Source organism: Mauremys mutica, chromosome 9 (assembly GCF_020497125.1).
Source record: "Mauremys mutica isolate MM-2020 ecotype Southern chromosome 9, ASM2049712v1, whole genome shotgun sequence".
Taxonomy (NCBI): domain Eukaryota; kingdom Metazoa; phylum Chordata; order Testudines; family Geoemydidae; genus Mauremys; species Mauremys mutica.
In genome coordinates, this window is record NC_059080.1 from 80,111,695 (window position 1) to 80,132,889 (window position 21,195).

Consider the following 21,195-nt stretch of genomic DNA (forward strand, 5'->3'; position numbering starts at 1 on the left):
GCAAGTGGCATTTTGAGATTTGTGATGAATGAGGGGTGGTTGTTGTTTTTTTTTAAGAGGTGGAATCATATTGTGGAATCATGCAGCTGTGCTTATCTCTGTCTTTCTTTGCAATACACACTGCTTCCTCAGGGAATTAACTTTGTGGGTGTGTGAGAACTGAAGACTCGCGTGTGTTAATTTTAGTGCAAAACCTGAAATTTCATTCTGTCTAGCAATTGCAGCTGTTTCTCACTCCTTGCGGACAAAACAGATGTGGGGTCTGACTGATCTGGTTTACACTAGTGTAAGTCAGAAGGAATTCCTTTATGCTACTGTAAAACTATCAAGATCAAGAATCTGGCTTGAATTAAAAATATTAAATTCTGTATTTCCCTATAGAGACAGCCAGCAGTAAGATATAATGCAAATGTTGGTTTAAGCAGCTATACTTTATATAATATTATACAAATATAGAGTACTATTAAAATAGGGAGGTCCTAAAATTTGGGAGGTCCAGCCCTCCAGTAGAGTGTAAATATCTCAAAGTAATTTAACTTCCCTCCCCACAAAAAGAAACTATATTTTTGCAAGAGAGGAAATACATCTTTTGAGATGAGGGCATATGCTTCATTGATTGTATACTTTGTTCTTAATACCATGAGACTTAATATTAAAAATTAAAACTCTTTGATTTCGTAGAGTCCTGCAAAATAACATACTTTAGTGACATTTTTACCTGTACAGTAGACAGACCAAACAAAAGCTGCTTGCACCATTACTGTTATATTTCTAATTCATAAATGCTTACCATGTTCATATTTTCAAAATAAAGTAGAAGGAAGACAGTAGATGGTTCAGATCAGGGATTCTCAAACTTCATTGCACCATGAACCACTTTTGACAACAAAAACTACTACACGACCCCAGGACGGGGGTCCAAAGCCCAGCGGCTTCAACCTCAGGTGGCGGGGCCTGTAACCTGAGCCCCACTGCCCAGGGCTGAAGCCAAAGCCTGAGCCTCTCCTCTGCCCAGTGGGGAGTGGGGCAACCCCATTTTAATGGGGTTGAGACCCACTTTGGGGTCCCAACCCACAGTTTGAGAACTGCTGGTTCAGATTATAGATCTGACTAGTTACAACAAACGAAGGTGCTGCAGCTCCAAGTTAAAGCCCATGCCAAGTGATGGAATCTGTCCAAAACAATTATTCATAAGAAAACACATGGAGTGCTATATAAGGCCGTTATCCTTGCAAGAACATACTCACTGAGTTGGCATTTCTTTGGCTTATAGTATTCCATAGACATAGAGATAAGCCAGAACCAGGTTGATGCCTTTGTTGGCTTGCGTACCTCTATTATATAGTACTGCTTACATTGATTTGTACAGTGTTAATGTATGATTTAGGGCACGGTGTCCTGCCACTGCTTAGAGGAACTTTATCGAGAAGATATCAGTTTTTTAATTTAATTATATTAAAATAATTGGCATAGTCCTACAACAAAACACTCACTTAATTCACTGAGACTTTGTTTGGACAGAGAATAAGTATTTTTAAACATTTTGAGTTTGCAGTGAGATTTTGTGCAGTTCAACACCTTCTGAACCTTTACAGTGTCTAAATTGGATGTTTTGGTTGAATTCAAAAAGCAGAAAGAAGGAAAGCAGAGCTGTTAGTCAATGACATATTACAAGTGGCTTTCCAGAAGTTGAAATGAATCTTAAACTACCTCTCTTTTATTCTGCTGAGCAGAGAAGTTACTTTAAAAAAAAATCAATCAGAAAAAAAAAAGGGGGGGAGATCTCTAGTTGTGTAGTGAAGAAGCATATACCATATGTTCTGGTTTGACTAGGTGCTGATTTTATCTTGCATGGTTGTACAATAATATGACTGATAGTGTGTGATGTAAAATCTTATAGCTTGGGGCTGTATTCTGTCAGTTTTGTGTGATTTACTGCTTAGAGAAGAAAGCTTGAAAGAACTACTTGGAAATAAGCAGATCAACGTTACTGTCTTCTCAAAAAGATGAACATAGATATTAGATAATCTGAAATGGGATTTTGATTGAGTTGCTGTTTAATCTTTTTAGTGCTAAAGAGTTATGTGATTTTTGTCAGGGCTTGTATCCAGTATTTTCAGGCAATGAATGACTTCAGTCTGCCATCTTCTATTGGACAGTGCACATGCTTGTGAGTTGATGTATATCTGCCAACATGAGTAGGGGCAAAACACACTATTCGGAGGTTCCAGAACATAATGCAAACGGACCTTTGTTCAATCCCTAAATCTTAGAAATTTTGCTCTCACAAAGTTATAAAATCAGTGTTTGGAGATTGTGCAGAACAAAAGTAAAAATGTGTGTCCACAATCCCAATGAGTGAATAAGAAGAATATTCATAGTTACATAAACTATGCTGGCAGGGACTACTAATTCACAAATTTCAGTAATGAACCATTCGCTATGTAGAGCAGAAAAGAATGGCCCAAGTGCTTCACAGGGCACTAAAGCATCAGGAATAGCTCATGCTTTGAGGCAGAGTGGACTTTTGCTCTGTTCCATTGTAGCAAATATTCTGAAGTCGATTAAAAATGCATTTCTCCATATGAATGTAGATTCATTTACTATTATACTGTTGAGTTGATAAGGATTTATGGGCATTCTTATGAAATAATATAGGTAAAATTCATCTTAAAAGGTGTTCGGTTTTCTGTATATTTCCACCTATTATCCTGAGTCAGTTTGTTTTACAGACTTCAGCTATTAAGAGAAGTGGATAGTAGTATCTCTTTACTGCAGACAATAAGGAAAAACCTACAGAATAGACTGTACCTCAGTGGAACCGTGCAACTCATATTGTACCCCACAGGCCATAAGTGAAGTCGTGACTTGACTAAGCTGTAGCGTGGATTTTGACTTACTGGAGAGAGAGAGACAGACAGACAGACAGTCTCTGAAAGAGTGATGGTTCCGTTGGATTATCTGTTTAAGGAGAGTTGAATAAAGCAAACCTTCTGAAATTAAACAGAACAGTTGCTGTGAAACCTAGAATTATTATTGGCTTCTATTCATATCTCATTGCTAGATGGTTAGTATCTAATTGGTTCACATATTAGTGACTGGTTAATTCGTGGATTAGTAGTCCCTACCAGGATAGTTAGTATAACTATAAATACTACTGGTTTGAACTAAAAGGAGAATTTCTTACTGCACAATCAGAAACAATTAAGAAATATATTGACCATGGGATCTTTTTTTTTTCTGTGCTGCTGTACAGAAGATTACCAGATTTGGGATTTTTCTTTCTGCTTCATCAACCCTTGGGGGACAATAAATCTGAAAAATGACCCTGCCTGGTTTTAGTAGTGGGGGCCTTGTCACAGTTTACAATCCAGAGTAGGCTTACTGAAGCTGATAGAGCTAGGTAGTTATCAGCCTTTAAAAAGTAACTCATCTTGATGAACAGCTGGTGAATTTACAATCACATGTAAGACAATTACAGGAAATACACACACGTTATCCAGTGCAAGGAAAAAAGGCTTTCAATTTGTGTTTTTTCTAGCTGAGCAATTCTGTTTCCAAAGTAAGTGGTGCAAATTCTTTCGAATGCTCCTTAAATCATGTTTTGGTAGCTGAATGCAGGTAAACAGTTTAAAGACCTGGAAATGTCATTAAGATGAACTTCTCCTTGAAAGGCTTTTCTAGCATTTCTTTACATTAATTGGACATGAATGAGTAAGTTGGCTAAAACAACAAATATAAAAGAAACCTGCTTGGATTCACAGTGTGGAGTGCTTAGGCATGTTTCTGAAGATGTCTGGAGATTCCACAGTTCAGGCACCTGTTGTCAGATAAATGTTAATGGATTGGAGGCTGGGAGGGGTTGAAGTAACTGTTTACTGACAGCATACAGAAACCTCAAGTAACAAGATGACCTGACCAGGCGTTCTCTTACACAACAGCTGAAGACACGGCAAAGAGAGATTCTTGATTAGCTAGAGTAGTTCAGATTTAGGAAGATGAATGACTAAATTGTTTAGGGAGAAGGAGTGTAAGTTTTTAAGTCTTGGTGCTTGGGTATCAGATTTTTTAAAATTGTATTTCTTCATGGCATCCATTTTTTTTTCCATTTTAGTAACTCTAAACAAAAGTAATTCAGAAATTTTTAATATATATAAAAATGCTATTGCATGTCCAAATAATTCTGGAATATGATTCAGAGTAGTACTTCAGATGCTAATGGTGCTTCATTTTTTTTGCTTCCTTGGTTTGTAATGAACAGCTTGCGCGTGTGTGTGTGTGTGTACGCACACGCATGCTCCACCACCCACTACTATATGGAATGCCGCATCTTCTCGTGTGTGTTTTTCCCCTCTACACCTCCCACCCCCCACCGTCTGAACTAGTGCAGCCTATCCTTACCTGACTGAGAAGAGGTCCTGAGTTCTTCTGTTTCCAAATGTCTATTGCCCAATGTGTTTGGTTAGCCGACAGCTGTGGTGTATTTATTTGTAGGCAGCCATAGCTTATTAGTTCTTTTGCCCAGAATCCGCTGATTATTTTTGTCAGGAATGTGCTTAGCAGTGTAATGAGTGTTTGTCAGTTAACAGCTGCTTTCAGAGCCTGCAGGGAGGTACATGCATTGTATTGTTTGAGTATCACTTTAAAAAAAAGGAAAAAAAAGAAAAAAAAGAAAAAGTGGTATCTTAAAATACATATATTTATAGAATTCAGACGACACATCCTTGCCCACCTTCTTCCCCAAAGCCACCCCATAATAAGCATTGTAAGATGAAGTGGAGCTTTTGAGCTCTACCTCTTGTCAGTATGTCTTTAAATACTTTTAGTGCAGTTATTGAGCTCACACAGTGGTCTTGTTTTTTGTATTCACTAGAATAAATAGTATGTTTTTATTTATCTCATATTGGAAAAGAGATCATATGTCTAAAAGATATACATTACTATACTATATTTCAGCAACGCCAGTACGAAGTGAGAATAGGTGACAGCAGTCATCAACCATTTGCTTGAAGCCATAATGGCGTTAATTGACATATACCAAGTTTTGAAACATTGTAATAGATTGTGGTCCAGCTCCTGTACATGCTGTGACAAGATGACCACTGTTAGTATGGTGGGTCCTGCGCTTTTCTTGGCAGAGGCTAGGATGCTAATTCTTACCCCTGCTCTTGTGGCACCAAGGGCACCACTAGTGGCCCGAGGAGGTGAAGCATGGGAGGGATCTGGGTTTACTCCTCACTCTGAACCCCAGCCCCTCTCAACCCCTGTGGGTTCTTACCCTCTTCCCCCTTGGTTGGGTACCTTCGCTCCTTAGACGCTGGGGAAGGGAGTCTCCCTCTCCTGCTGGGGCAGGGTCTCCCTTACTTCAGTTCTCTGATCTTTCAGGTCTTATAGCACACCTCCAAGCTTCCAACTTTTGAATGCTGCATCTGATCAAGTCCAAAATTTCAGGGAATGTCCTAGGAATCATTGAGCAGAACCCTATTTTAGTGAAAATATGAAGAAGGAAAAAAAAACCCAAATGAGAGTAATGAGGGGCACACAGTACCCTGGGCGTCTGGTTAGCACACAGAGAGCTTCAGCCACCTTTGTAATTGTCTGTAGATCAACGATGGCAACAATTAACATCTTCCAGCATAACACCCTCCAGCTCAGCTTAGCTTTACTCAGCCTCCTAATACAGTTAAAAAAAAATTGACACTCTGAATGACTTCTCTCTGAGCCAGAAAGGGAGAGAAAAAAAAACGATGGGGGAAGAAGGGAATGGGGATGCTCAGAGAGCCCCTGGCATGGTTGGGGGAAAATGGAGGATGCAGCCATGGGAGAAATGGGGTGTGAACACAGAAACAAAAGGTCTGGCAGTGGGAGAGAATGGAGAGCCCTGCTCTTGGAGGCCTAGGGGTGCATACTGAGTGGGCAGGGGAAAGAAAATGGGATTGGGGGGTGGCATACAGAACCCCTGGTGGTGGAACAATGGGGGACCCTAGTGTGGTGGGAAAGAGGGCTATGAAGGGGAACCCAGAGATCCGCAATGAGGGGAAGCGTGAGGGACAATTGTATGGGCGATGGCGGGGACAGAGAGCCCCTGGTGTAGGGGAAGGGGAGGTGCACAGGGTCCCTGGCATGAGGGTGGAAGTTGCCAGGAGTCCCTGAAATAGAAGTAGATGGTAGGGTGGCATACAGAGAGCTTGGGGAGGGAGGTGTGCAAAGAGCCCCTGGTGTGTGTAGTGTGCTCAGCCTACAAAAGCAACAAAGTGTGCAACTTCCAGTAAAGCATATTCTAAAACGAAGAGTTGCTTTTGGATATCAAGTATTGCTTAGGAATTACAGAAAATAAACCAGAAGACATTATTCTCCATTTGCTATGGAGAAAGCTAAGCTTACATCACCCAAGGAGTGTCAAAGCCATGTAAACTGTGTTGCTCACTGAAATGCCTTAAAGCGCAAAGATTAATTTCTTTTGCATCTTTGACAAGCAGATGCTTTGTAAATTTCGGGGGGAAAAATATTGCTAAAGGGCTGAAAGTGTCAGAATAATTATGTGCCATGGAAAAGCCTGGGAAATGGGTGCTACTCCTGAATTTGCTTCTGGACATGTTTAGTGGAGAATTGTTTACTCTGAGCAAAAGTGTTAGGTTTTTTCCCTTGTTTTGCAGTGAGGAGAGCTACAATGTCACAGATTATTCCTTGAGGGACCAGCTGTTGGTTGAACAATGTGACAGTGAGGAGCTGAATTCCTCACCCGTAAAGAATAGTTCCACTATGCTGTACTCTCGGCAGAGCTCTACAAGTCACCTCTTCAGATTAACTGTCCTTAGCAACCACGCAGGAGAGAAGGTGGAGATGCTACTGGGAACTGAGACTCAGTAAGTAGATAACTAAAAACTTCTCTAACTCTCCTTCCCTCTCCTCCCATTTGAGGCATTTTTCTTCTAGCTAGGGTGCTGGAGCATAGAGTCCTTTCATTCTACTCTGTTGTTTGTTCAGCAAGTCTGAAAAACATAGCAGAGTCCCCATACAGCATCTTGATAACAGGCCTCAACTGTAGTGGTCAAAGTAACAAAACAAAATGGAACTGCTGCCAAACCCAGATATCTCAGGACCATGTAAGCCGTTATACTTCCTGCACTGGACAGTAGGGCTGGGCCAGAAGCTGTTTTCCCATCCTGTGACAAATTTTGTGATTTCAAAAAATTTCCCATTCTACATTGAGGTTTTTTTAGTGAAAAAACAGACTGAGACCCACACCAGAATAGCCAATAGTCTGAATCAGGCAGAGCAGGAACTTGAACCTGCTTTTCCCACCTCCTAGGCGAGTGCCCTAACCAGTGGGCTATCAACTATTATAGGATGCAGCTATTGCTTTCTGACTCTGATGAAACTGACCCTTTCCCACCAAAAATTTTGGTTTCATTGAAACAGCATTTTCAATTCCAGACCCACTCTACTAAACAATGTACTGGTCAAATATAATAACTTAACCTGTTAATCTTACAGTAGAAGTAAGCTGCATATTATTGACTCATATAAGATTTTAAAAGTATGTACAGTATGTGATTTGCTTATGGTTTTTAAGTGTCGGATTCACTATTTATTATAATTTTATAATGTGTTGGAGCAAAATGGCATAGAAACAAAGATATGCAAAATTCAACCCATAACAGTTAAGGGAGCCGTTATAGTGGCACTTGAATTTGCCTCCTGGGAAAATTTGTATATTTCTCTCATATGTATCAAATGAATTCCACTCCAGGTTCTGTACAGGTAGGTTTTTTTATCTTTTTCAAATCAGAATATCTGTTCTTTGAACTGATTAAGCTCATATAATTACGTCTCACTAGTCAGATCAGTAACTTGACTGGAGCCATGCTAAACTTAGAACAAGACAAAGAAACTATATGGATGCTCCTGTGCTCTGAATGTGTATGCAGATTTACTAATTATATAATGTCAACCCATCTCAAGATACAGCCCATATTTAAAGAGCAACACGAAATGTTAGCCTGGGATATTATGTGACATCTGTACATTACAAAAATCTGTGGAGTGCATTAGAGACAATTTCTGCACCAGCAGAAGAGAACTTTGTTGCAAACTTCTCCATACTTGAGATAATGGTAATATGTAGCTATCTGCAGTTTTGTATTAGCATAATTCATTGCGGGCTGTTAGGTTCTGTGGAGATCTGCGACTAGAGTATAGGATGACTACTTTCGGTGGTATGGTTTAGCAGCTGGAAAGGTGTGTGATTAGGGCTGTATGCCTCTGGTATGTGTATGTTTGAAGGGTTTGGCAACTGGGAAAAGGGAACTGACTTATGGCAGGACCTTTCTTTGGACAATGCGCACTCCTTTCCATTGCCCTCTTTCCTCCTCCTTCGCCACAGACTTTTCCCCAGCATCTACACACAAACCAGCTGCGGCCTTCAATATACTCTAAGCCCAGCTGACGCTCTGCTCAATATCAGTGGATCATTCTGATAGCCAAATTCCCTCTAAATTGCACCAAATCTTTCTAATCCAGAAGAGCGTCCCAGCTTTCAACACCCCAGTGTGCTGTTATACACACTCGGTTCAATTGGCCAACTATTGGGTACTGCACTGAAGCCCAGGAAGGCAACTGCTGTTCTGTACTTGCAGCTCAGGAGGCTATATTTGAAAATCTGGCTGTGGGTATATCAGCTGGGCCTCAATGTACTCTGTGGTGCACTGGACCCAAATTCTATGGCAAGCACTCTTCAGTTCCACAGGAAAGTTAATTGAGCTTAATTTGTTGACCCCTCCCCCAATCATACGTTGTTGAGTCCTCTTTGGAAGTGCAATAACATCTATGAAACCCCTGTAAAAGAGGGAGAGTTATTCCCAATAAGGCTAGATGCCTAGGGTCCCTGTGGAGACAGTATCCACATGTGTAAGCTGGTTAAAGCTCTCTGAGAGCAGGCTTCTTGCCATCTTCACTTCAAATGGGGAAGCAGGGTCTTGGGAGTGAAGCCACAGGGGGGCTCTTTATCATAGTGTGCCAAGGGCCCCAGATTGCCTGAATCAGCCTTGCGTGCTTCACAATTGGTCCCTGACTGTCTCCACTCTCCCTCTGCAGCCCTGTTCAGATCTCCCAGTCACATTTTCGCATCTCTGGTGGGAGTGAGCTCTGCTCAGCACCCACAGCTCAGCCCAGGACTATCACCCGCACCAGAGCGCACCCTTTTAAAAAAAGGCAAGGGCAGTTCTGACAAGCCAGGAGAATTGTTGTCCTGCTTTCTGTTTCCTTCTGTGGGCCACAGGGCAGGAGAATTTGCAACTTATGCACTTCTCCTTGTGGTGAGAGCAGCACAGAAAGAGGAAGCTGCAGACAGATCCCAGCAGGGCAGAAAGAACAAAATGTCAGTTGCCTGGCTGCATCCAAAGGATAGATTTAATGGCTAGAACATGGAATTCTGCAGGTGTTAAATTAGTGAACAAGGAATTGTAGTGTGTGTAAAGCCCTGTTTATATAAGTCACTGCATCTGGCGTCTTTACCAAAGCAGAATCTTTCAGAATGGTCACCGAAGGCTCAGGTGAAATATCACTTACAAAAAGTTTTTTCACAAGAATTCAAAGCAAGAAGTGTTTTCCTTATTTTCAGTCCTGCAGCTTTCAACATCAACCTTACCCAGATAATTTTCCACTGACTGCAGCCTTAAGTCCTTATAAAAGGTGCCAAAATTTATATACTGTATTAAATGGAGATTAACTAAATCTGGCTAGGTGATGGTGGCCATTGTACATGCAAACAATTTTATGCAGGGTGTTTGGCCTCTTAAAACTAATTTTTACTGCCTCTTCCTCAATATCACAACCCCGATTTACCTGATCTTATCAGTCTTTGAACAGTTGTCATTTCTCCAGCTGAGCACATAGATCAGACTTGCTCAAGAGCGATTGAGGACAGAGTGGTTTGTTTGTTACTCCTGCTCTTAGGGGAGGGCTATGGTTGAACATTAAGGGAAAACGCTAAAGAGACATAATAGTTCTATGTCTTCCTCTGGATAAATGCAACACCTCACTGTCTCTTGGGCTGTGGCTACACTTAGCACTTCAAAGCGCTGCCGCGGCAGCGCTGCCACGGCAGCGCTTTGAAGCGCTAAGTGTAGTCAAAGCGCCAGCGCTGGGAGAAAGCTCTCCCAGCGCTGTCCGTACTCCACCTCCCTGTGGGGAATAACGGACTGGGGCTTTGACCACACTGGCGCTTTGCAGCGCCGCAATTTGCAGCGCTGGAGAGGGTGTGTTTTCACACCCTGCTGCAGCGCTGCAAATTTGTAAGTGTAGCCAAGCCCTTCTTTCAGAAGCATGAAAGAGTCGAATAAATATTGAAACAGAAAATACCACTATGTTTTAAGCCATGGGTCACGCATTCTTCTAGTGATGACAGCCCAGCGGTTAAGTGTAGGAGGTTACTTTATGTCAAACTCATTGTTCAAAAGTTATAAGTGATTTTTGCCAAACCTCTCTGGCCACAAAACAGGATCTAACAGTGAAATTAATTTTAAACTAGCATACCTCAAACCCACCACACTGTTGCTGATGTAGACTGTGGTGAGTTGGCCTCTGTCAGTCAGTGAATTTAGCAAATAAAAAAAGACTTACATATCTTAGCAGTAAAGTCATTCTGAGGATACAAATGTTGGCTGTTGGATGAAATATTTATCTAAGGCAGGGGGTCTCCAACTGGGGGTTGTGACCCCTCAGAGGGTTTTGAGGTTATTATGTGGGGGTCACGAGCTCTCAGCCTCCACCTCCAAGCCCTTGCTTTGCCTCCAGCCTTTATAAAAGTGTTAAATATAAACAAATGTTTTTAATTTATAAGGGGGGTTGCACTGAGAGGCTTGCTGTGTGAAAGGGGTCACCAGTACAAAAGTTTGAGAACCACTGATCTAAGGGCTTGTCTACATGAACATTTTTTTGCCACAAACTGAGCTGTGAATCTACTGTGCACTAGCCTGCCATGCACAAACTGTCCATGTGGACCCTACGAATGTGCACTAACAATTTACTAGTGTGCTTTGATCAACCCCACTTTGCAGTGGGAGAAAATTAAAGTAAGCTCCACATAGAAAGTTAGTGTGAGGCAAGTTATTATGGGGTAAAGTCGCACCTCAGGCTGCTGTGAACTAAATGTATACAAGCCTTTAGGTAAAATCTAGGCACAATCTGAACGTTGTTCATGAATGCTGTTTTGTCACAGGTCTTCAGGTTTTCCTGGACAGTTTAAAAACAGAAGGTGGATGAATATGAAATAGAATTAAATCAGAGAAAAGGGGATATTAAAAAGAGGAAAAATTAAAATATGGAGATGGATGGAGTGAGTGAGGTGAAAGGGAGAAGAAGATAAGTGTCAAATGACACACAAATGGGGACGTTAGTGTATTCAATAAAGGAGCATAAATAAAATTATACTTCATTGGCAGACATCGATCTCCGTGCTTTGGGGAAAGAGATGTGATGGATATTTTGTGCATTTATGTTAGTATGGATATTATTGCCCATTCTGGATTAAAAATTGGGTTAGAGATGAAAGCAGAATTCACTAGAATTTATGCACAGCCTTCTGGCTGATTGGAGCAGGGCCTACCAGCCATCAAATCCCTGTTTTATTTTCAGATTTATCCCTTGAAAAATGGTTACGTGTTGGCAGCTATGTAGATGGAGCTGGGCTCCATTTATCCTGCAGCAGAGAAGGGCAGTGGTTGCTCATAAATCATTCCCCTACTATAAGAAATGAGACAGTTAAGTCTGAGTTAGAGGAGACCCAAAGAACCATCTTGCTGGCCTTCTCCAAAATCCTTAGTGTGGCCATAGATTCATGGGGGCACCACGGTCCACAGGATAGAACCCAAGACTGGCAGTCATGAGACATGAGATTTTTTTGTTACCTCTGCTACTGACTTTGTAATGTAATGTTGGGTCAGTTGCCCCTTTGTGTCAGAGTTTCCCATCTGTGAAGTGCGGATAACCCTTTCCCACCTTGGTAAGACACTTTGAGATGTCTACTTTTAGGTGGATGAAAACTGCCATATAACGGTGAGGTGGTAATGGTGTTTAATTATCGCAGTGGATATGAGTGAGTTACGTTATGGACTTCAGGGGCACAGTCCAAGGTGCTAAAACCAGCTGTTAGGAGTCAGTTTTCATAGTGAGATGTGGGTGAATCACACCACTTAAAACAATTTTCTTATGTTCTGTAAAACATACCTATGTATATGACATTTTTTCTCATTGTCAAAAACTTCCACTCCTGTTTGCTATAGGTTAATCTGCTATCATTAACTCATTTTTAGAGAGAGAGAGACTCTTTTAAAAACCATACATCCAAACTAGGCAGAGTTTCTCTTATATAATCCTGTCATGAAAGGATTGAGTAATTCTATATCCCTGCATTTTATGACTAAACCATACAGCATACTCTTTGCACCGTGTGTGTGTAAACAAGCTCCTCTTTGTGGATGTTTATTCACTAGTTATACTTCAGTTTCGTGAACAGCCTTAATAATGCATGTGATCGTATTTGTTGTGTTGATTCTGAAATATACTAGAGGTGTGCTAAGTCCTTGAAGCCAAGCCTGAGCCCCCCAATAGTTCATGTAGGTGTTCTGATGTCTCACATGAGGAGGTGTTTCAGGAAGGAGCTGTGTTAGTTCACGAGCCAGAAACTCAGAATAAATAGAGCTTTTTAAACAGCTTGTAGTCCATGGATATAGTTTTTAAGAGAATAAATACATGACAAATAATAGTCATTTTTTGTAGCTGATTTCCAGACCAGACTAAAACTTTACCTAGTGAAGGGAAAACACATTCAGTCCTAAGAGTCAGGGATGCAGAGGTGGACTAGGGGTTTGTGAGGCCCTGGGCCAGAGCAAGTGGAGGCCCCTCCCCACCCCTGCTCCTGCCGGGGAAATGGGGTTGGGACATGGGGGCTTCCCCCGCTCCTCGGCAGGAATGCTGGGTGGGTGGAGCGGGGCAAGCCCCGCTCCCTAACCACATGCCCTTGCAGGAGTGCCAGGTGGAGCAGGGCAAGCCCCTGCGCTCCGATCCCAATCCCTGGCAGGAGGGGGTGCCCCAGTCAGCATGGGCCCCGTAGGGATGTACCACCATCAGTGATGCAGTGGTTACTTGCTCTTAACTCCTCCTTCATTGGTCTTGTGTGCTAGGGAGACAAGGGATATTGAGTGAATGAGGTAGAATCCGGGGTACTGAAAAATCTGGAGCATCTGTTGTGAGGTACCACAGTGTTTGTATGAGATCTTGGTGCCAAGAAATCAGAATGGCTGTGCCATGAAGATTATCAACTCTCCAGTCACTGAAACAATGGCATAGCTCTAGTTATTAAGACAGGTACTCAATACCATTACTAGCAGCAGTTACTTCAGGCTCTGATGCAATAAAAGAGCAGGAATAGAGTTAGAAGAGGAGAAAAAATGCCATAATCAAAACTCATTTGCATATCAAACTAGTATGTTCTGAAATAGAACCTGGTGAGAAATGGAGCATTCTGATTTGATGTCAGTAATTGTATACCCATACTCATATCAAGAGCCCCCACTGAATAGTTAAATATGACTTTGCAATCTGTGTTATATAAGCAGCAAAAAATATTCCAGGCAGTACGTCTTGTGTTGGAGGGAAGGGTGGGGTACGATATGGGTATGTCTTTCTGGCAGCTGGGAATGAGCCAGTCCAGGTAGACAGACTCGTGCTAGCAAGGCTCAAGTTAGCATACTAATAATAGCCATGTGGATGTTGCAGTTGGGGCTGGAGCTAGCATGAGTCTATCTACCCTAGCTGGGAGGCTTGCTCCCATCCCAGTATAGACATAGCTGTTTGTCTTGCGTGGTTTAAGGAGTGAGATGGGAAGCCGAGGTGTGCAGTAACTCCAGGAATGCACTGGTTATCATGCTTCAAGGCCTAAAACAATTGCCTGAGATGATCAAACAGTTTGGCAGCAACTGTGCTTGCTTCTAAAATGGAGAAGAATAACTGGGGAGGGGGGGCGGGAGCGTATGCAGGTCTTTGTATTGTGCTTTTCCTGCCAGGAGGCTCTGAGGGATTGACTAGAAGTGTTTCTCAACCTTTTTGATACTAGGGACAGGCTTGCTGCCTTCCTAAACTGTGTCAGGGAGATCTCAGGGACCAGCTGTTGAGTAACACTGAAGTAGGGCATTTATAAATGGAAAACTCATTTGGTATTTCCCAGATACAAGGGAATTTCCAGTCAGAGGGCCAGATCCTTAGCTTATGTAAGTCAGTGTAACTCCATTTAAACCTATGGAGCCATGCCGATTTACACAACTGAGGATTTGAACCATAATGTTTGAAAACTTCAAATATTTATTTGACTTAATTTATTGGCTAATTACTTGTGACTTCTTCATTGAGAAATGTAAACAGATGCTTTTCAACATACAATACAATAGGGAAAATCCAGATTTTCTGTTTTTGTTCAGATTATGTTCACAGGGGAGAGAAATTTCAAAGTTCATATATACTCAGTTGTCATATCCATCTATCTGTCTGCAGTATCTGCCCTGGACACTTGTGGTCATTAAAAATATCCTAGCACTTTTTGAAGCAGTAAGTGTATTAGCCCTGGTCAAATTCCACCTTGAGTAATTTTTCTACTTAAAATCACCTTTCATTGGAATATATTCTATTCTTACTTCCTGTCCTTGGTATTGTCTACTATTGATGATTGCTGTTAAATGATTGCTCTCTTTCACAAATGCTTTGTTTCACCTGTGTCACTGTAATACAGTGGTAGGCAAAGTCACTTGTACATATATCTAGTTTTCAACCCAGTTTGGGGTGCTCATAGATTAAAGTTGATACTTAAATATAAAATGACTATCAAGCTTTGTTATCTTGTGAATGTTTTATTTATATTTTGTTATGACATAACACAATTGATTAAAATTGTAAATGTAAAAGCACTTCATGTAGTTTTACATGCATTTTGGAAAGTTACAATTAATACAATTCCTTCCAGTTATTAGCTGTACATATTGCAGGTTGCAGTACAGGGCACAACTGTGCCTGGATTAGGGTCCTGATCCAAAGCCCATTGAAGTCAAGGCAGTCTAGGTCTACTCTCTCCAAGAGGAATATGCAAGCCAAAAAAACCCACCTGAACAACCCTTTTGTGTGTATTCATCAAGATGAAACACGAATGCTTGCAGCTGACATTGACAACAGAAATTACAACACAATATATTCTTCAAAGTAGACAAATGAATCTGAGCTATTTTTCAACTGGGATAAGTCCACTGAATGCTAAGAATTATTAGTTGTTTGCAGTGTTGTGGCCATGTTGGTCCCAGGATATGACAGACACAAGGTAGGTGAAGGAATATATTTTATTGAACCAACTTCTGTTGGTGAATGACACAAGTTTTCAAGCTCCACACACAGCACTGAAGAAGAGCTCTGTGGAGCTCGAAGGCTTGTCTCTTTCATCAGCAGAAGTTGGTCCAATAAAAAAATATTACCTCATCCACCTGATGTGTGTCAAGAATTATCAGCATGCTTGATCAACATGCAGTAAATTATTCAGATTTAATTTTGTGATTTGAGTAGGAAGAAAAGGTGTTTTTACACCCCACCCTCCCAGTAGTAATTGAAAATCCGTTTTCTCTCATAACAAAGGGAGACATGGTGAAAGCAATCAGTAATAAGCCATCCAAGTATAACCAATCCTTGAGACAATTGGATGAATATATTTTTTTCTTTAACTTTCCTGCCTGTTGTTAATGATTTAATCAACATCAGGAAGTAAATTGACAGTCTTTTTATTAGGATAATTCCTTATATCAATGAGAAAATTCAAAGCAAAAATCTGAGGGAAGGTTGCAGGGAAGGACACAATCATATTAATTGCCATTCACTCATACTGGTTTATCTTCACACAATTTGAGGAAAAAGCCATATAATCAGTCTAATTTGGTATGACGTTATGAGTGTAATATAATATCTCATTGAAAGATGGCAGGGCCAGAAAGAGTTAATTAACTCACAGACTGACCTGACCCATGGTCGAACTTTAGAGACTGGTTAGGATGATATATAAATGAATAGAGCTTTGAAATGCAAGTCTGCATTGTTAAAGGTAGAAGGGTAGATGTTTGCTCAGGTCTTGTGATGTAAGCAAAGAAGTCTTGTCTATTACTATAGCTTTGATTCAAAGATCAAAAAAGGAATATTAACATTTAGGAAGACACTTGAATGAGATAGTATTATTGTCTATATGTCTCTTTTGAAGGTTGTGGTAACCTGTATCTGAACCGTTTAATGGATAAATTATCCTGTGCTAATTGCCAGGATGTTTGGGAGAAGGAGAGTTAAGCCTATTGTTTTCTCAGGCCAAAAGGCTGCTGGAAATGTATAAAAACCCTGGGACACAATCCTTCTTCATCTCAGATCTGCTTTGGGTTTCAAGAGGGGGAAACCCTAAGCCATAAGAATTGAGATCCCCAATCACTGACTGGAGTCACCCTGAATATGGACGTTGGACTATAACCTATGAACTATATCTAAAAGGACTTTTGGCAGCTACAAGCGTATCTCTGCTATGTATCTGAACCTCAAGAATTGAATTCAAGTCTGTATGTATATTGATCTTTTAACCAACACTCACTCTCTTTTCTTTTTTTAATAATTTTTGGCTTAGTTAATAAGAATTGGCTATAAGCGTGAATTTTGGGTAAGATCTAAGTTATAATTGGACCTGGGTGTGTGGCTGATCCTTTGGTATTGGAAGAACCTTTTCTTTTATATGATGAGATAAGATTTTCAGTAATCATCATCATATCTGACGTGTGTGTCTGGAGGGAGGCCTGAGGCTGGGTACTTTAAGGGAACTGTGTTGTTTGGACTTCTGAGTAACCAGTGAGGTACTATAGAAGCTGTTCTGTGCTGGCTTGGTAAACTAAGTATTGGAATATCCACCAGCATTTGGGGTTTTTCTCTGCCCCGTTTTGTTTGCAGTTCACCCTAATTGAGTGACCTCAGCTGGCTCCCACAGGCAGCATCGTCACATTTGGGAACTGTGTTGCAGATACTAAAAGAAGTAGTTGTGAGTTCTAATTTGCAGCTACTGACTGTTACGGTTAAAGGATTAATTAGATTGATAGGACTAATGTGTTTTAAGAAGAGGCAGAGCAAATGATTATCAACTTCTGCTATGCTGATTATTATTGTTTTTATGTACTGTGTTTCTAAGTGGTGTGCGCTGTTGAATCTTCCCATTCCTGCTATATTTCCCCATTTATGTTTGTTATAATTTTTGTTTGATTTAGACCTTATAAAGGCATCAGAATTACAAGGATATTTGCCTTTAAGCCATTAGGTTTATATCCCGCAGGGCTGGCTCTACCATGTAGACAAAGCAAGGAGACATCTGGAGCACTAAAACAGTTGACTGTTTACATTGGCAACAGAACACAGTTATTAGGGATGTTCCCAAAGCATGTCTTCTCCAAAGTACAGGACAGAGAGAAATACATATACAAGTCTTATGTTTACAAGTCTTATATTGCGGGGGAGGACTATTTCCCCATACTCAGTTCTACCACTTACGACTTATTGCATGCTAGGAACATAGGCATTTTCCAGTGTCCAGTTGTGCCAAAAATGTAGACTGAGTGTTCTAATCCAAAATATAAAGTCTTGGTTTGTTTCACTGTCTCTTTAAACTGAAGAATTAGCCTAGTGGCACTGGGTATTTTTAACAATTTGATTTTGTGCAGATTTAAAAAAGAAAAAGGTTTGTATGCTAATACTTCTGCACAAGGCCAGTTGGTGGCTTTTCACAGCTCATGCAGTAATAATTTGGATAACCAAAGCTCTTTCAATCATGAAAGAAGAAGAAAACAAGTAAGCACTGTAGGGAAGGGATTTAGGTCAGAAAAATTAGGTCTAAAAGTGTCTGAGAATGAGGAAGAAGTGTAGGGTTCACTGTGTATCCCACTAAGCCAGGCCTCTACTCCTGTCACTTCACTTTCACCCTCCTGTGCACGTATTGATAGTGGGGAAAAAGTGACTTCTTTTGTGAAGTCTCTTGTTCCTTGAAAGATGGCCTTATCAATTCAGTCAGAGCTGCAATTTAAATCTCCATTTGGGAGGTTCCCCCCCCCTAAATTTAAGTCATTTTGACTATTTTCAATCGAAGTCATAGCACATGAAATACAATTTTGAGTTTAAATGCTACCAAAATTTTTAAGTGTTATGTCAGTACTGTGGTCTGATTGTTTTAGATATTCTAAAGGAAACTAATCAAAGAGCTGGGGTATTGCATTACAGAAAGTGACTATAATTGTAGCTGTGTCGGTCACAGGATATTAGAGACACAAGGTGGTGAGGTAATTAGCTCACCTACCTGGTCTCTTTCTGAAGTGACTAAAGCACATGACCAGGCACTAAGTTTTATTGCTTTTTGTTTGTTTTTCAAACTAAGAGCTAATGTGGACTACTCTGATTCCCATCCACTCGACAACACTGGTTTAAGTGTTGGCACTGAGGACTGGGACTCCAGAGACCTGGACTCTATTCCTGGTGTGCTGACTTAACATCTTCTTGCTTAAGTTTACCTATCTGAAGAACTGGTATGATATTTCCTGCCTTGTGCAGCTTAATATTTGTAAAGTGCTTTTACATTCTCTGATGAAGGATAGCATAAAGTGGTGGTGGTGGTGGCTATAATTCCTAGCATATGTCCAGAGAATAAGTGCATATAGTAAACTGGAATGGTAAATAATATGCATTTATTTGAAAGCATGGATGTCTATTCATCCAAATAGGTTGGAGCACTAATAGCTTCAGTCTCTGAGATAACCAATTCATGTTTTAAAATCTCGAAGGAAAGAATTTTTCAAAGGCAAATTAAATGTCAAGGGCCACATTTTCATACTCTCCCTAACTGCATTCATAAATATTGCAGGCACACCTGTTTGTGAAATTTCATATTTGCCTGTGCATGTTGGGTAATCAAGCAACCAAAAGTGAGCAGAAAAGCAGGAAAAAATGCTGGTTTTATAAAGGTTGCAATTAAAGGCCCCCTTTCAGAAGGAATCTCGAAATTGTAAATAACACTGACCACAGTGACATAAACAATTCCTCTGCATCCTTAATTCCTTCTGAACCTTTTCCCTCATTGGTGTAGTAGAATATCAGTCTTGACTGTTGGTTAATATTTTAGCATCTTAGCATTTTATAAAATTAGGTCTAGACACAGACTATAGTGTCAAGTATCAGAGGGGTAGCCGTGTTAGTACAATCAGGAGCTGTGGCAAATCTCAGTCCTAATTTATGATGTAACAGATTAGGGATAACAAAAAAATGATAGGATGTAATTCTTGTTCTCTTGTGACTGATTTGTAGAGAATTATTTACCATAGCGCTTGGAAGATACAGGCGTAGGATACAGCATTCTGTTAAACAGTAGTTGCTGTGTTGGAAGAACTTTGCATAGCCGTGGGGAAGCAGTGATAGAGGTGGTCCTTGTTCTATCGGAGCTGTTTCAGGGAGTGTTCTGCTTTAGACAACAGCAACAAGTAGTGTCTTGTTCTCTCTGGTACAAATCCCTGTGAGAGGCCATCTCTGAGATGCCATTAGCATCCAAGCTGCCCTCCACAAAAGTGAAAGATTTTATCTGTCTCAGTGGACAGTAAAGATGGGAGGGAACATATTAAAACATTAACCACACAATGCTCTGGGCCTATCTGTGCTCGGAAAGTTTTACTCTTTTAGATTTGCTTTCAAAGTTTAGAATAACCCTGAAAGAAGCTATAGATCATTAATGATTCTGTAAAGACCTCATTACTGTAATCAGAGGATGAGTCAAACTTGTTCTGGAATGACATGCTTCGGGGCAAAAAATGTGTGCTTTTTTTAGTTGTTTGGGGGGGTAGTAAAATTTTACTATTTTACTAATTTGTGTTCTTGACAATTACAGAATTACTTTGTTATATGGCACTAGTAAAAAACAAAAATACCAATCCCACAAAGTTCGGTGAGAGGAAGAATCCAGACAGGAATTTGATAGCAGTCTATACTCTCTTTTAAGAGTGGATGCTAAAAGTGGAGAAAGCAAAGAAGGAAAATATCTGCACTAAGCAGGCCAAACTGAGTGGGTTAGAGATGCTTACAGGTGGAGAGAGTGCTGCATTTCTAAATAGAATGCATTGTTGTTAATTCAAGGATGCACTTAATTTCTTAGCCACAGTTTGATTACGTCTGGCCATTTTGCTTGGGGCTTGAGCCCTGCAGGAGGCATCTGCCAGGGCTCAGAGCTTCAGCCCTGCTCCTGCTGAAGCCCCAAGACCCCCCTCCCCGCTGGGGAGAAGCTCCTGCCGCACCACCTCACTGCTCCTCCCCCCAGTTTGGTAGGTGGAGAATTGGGGGAAGTTGGGGGTTCTGCAAGCTGCACTTTAAAAGAGCCACATGCGGCTTGCGAACCACGGTTTGGCTACTCCTGGTATAGGAGATGGGAGAAATCACCAGGTGAGGGATACAGGTACCAGCCAGTTGTACCAGACACTTTGAAAAAGGAGGTTCTGAGATTGTCATGATCTTAAAACTGCTGGATATTTTGAGGGTGCAAAAAACCTTTGTCAGGGGAAGGGAGAATTGGTATTGGGTAAAATGTGGGCAGGATGTAGAAATTGGTGCAAGAAATGTGATGCTTGCATTGCCAAAAAAGGGGTCCCCTAAAACTGGGAGAGACCCTTTATAGCCATATTTTGTGGGGGCACCAATGGAACACATTAACTTGCTGAATTTAATATACAGTATTAAAATATTATTCATATAATATCTAATTTTTGTTCATGTATATTAAGTTGGAAGTCCATTCCAACTATTTGTCACTCTGTAAATTAATACCTCAGAGTCTTTGAACATACGTTCCCTCTCTCAACTTAAACCTTTATCTCCTCGTTCTGGTGTGTCCAGCAACCACCAATAATCAGGAGGTAATAACCCTCAGCTAAATCATGTCACCCTTGAAGCATCCTCTCTCAAAACTAAATAATCCTAATTTTGTCAACTCTTTATTCCATTTATCCTCTTTGTTGCCTTACACTATTGTGTCTTTAATTTAATCATTGTTTTCTTCAAATAAGGTAACTTAAACAACACTATGCCCCAAAGGCAGTATAACCAATGCTTCATAAG

General features: G+C 40.7%; 1 protein-coding gene across 4 annotated transcripts in view; it reads left to right on the plus strand.

Moving 5' to 3' along the window:
* The window catches only part of ARHGEF26 (Rho guanine nucleotide exchange factor 26), a 198,457-nt gene that overhangs the window by 167,143 nt on the left and 10,119 nt on the right, over window positions 1-21,195 (plus strand). For all 4 annotated transcript variants that reach the window (XM_045030663.1, XM_045030660.1, XM_045030661.1 and 1 more), the window contains one exon: window positions 6,657-6,866. In XM_045030663.1, the coding sequence (XP_044886598.1) occupies window positions 6,657-6,866 (210 nt within the window). The remainder of the gene's footprint in view (window positions 1-6,656; window positions 6,867-21,195) is intronic.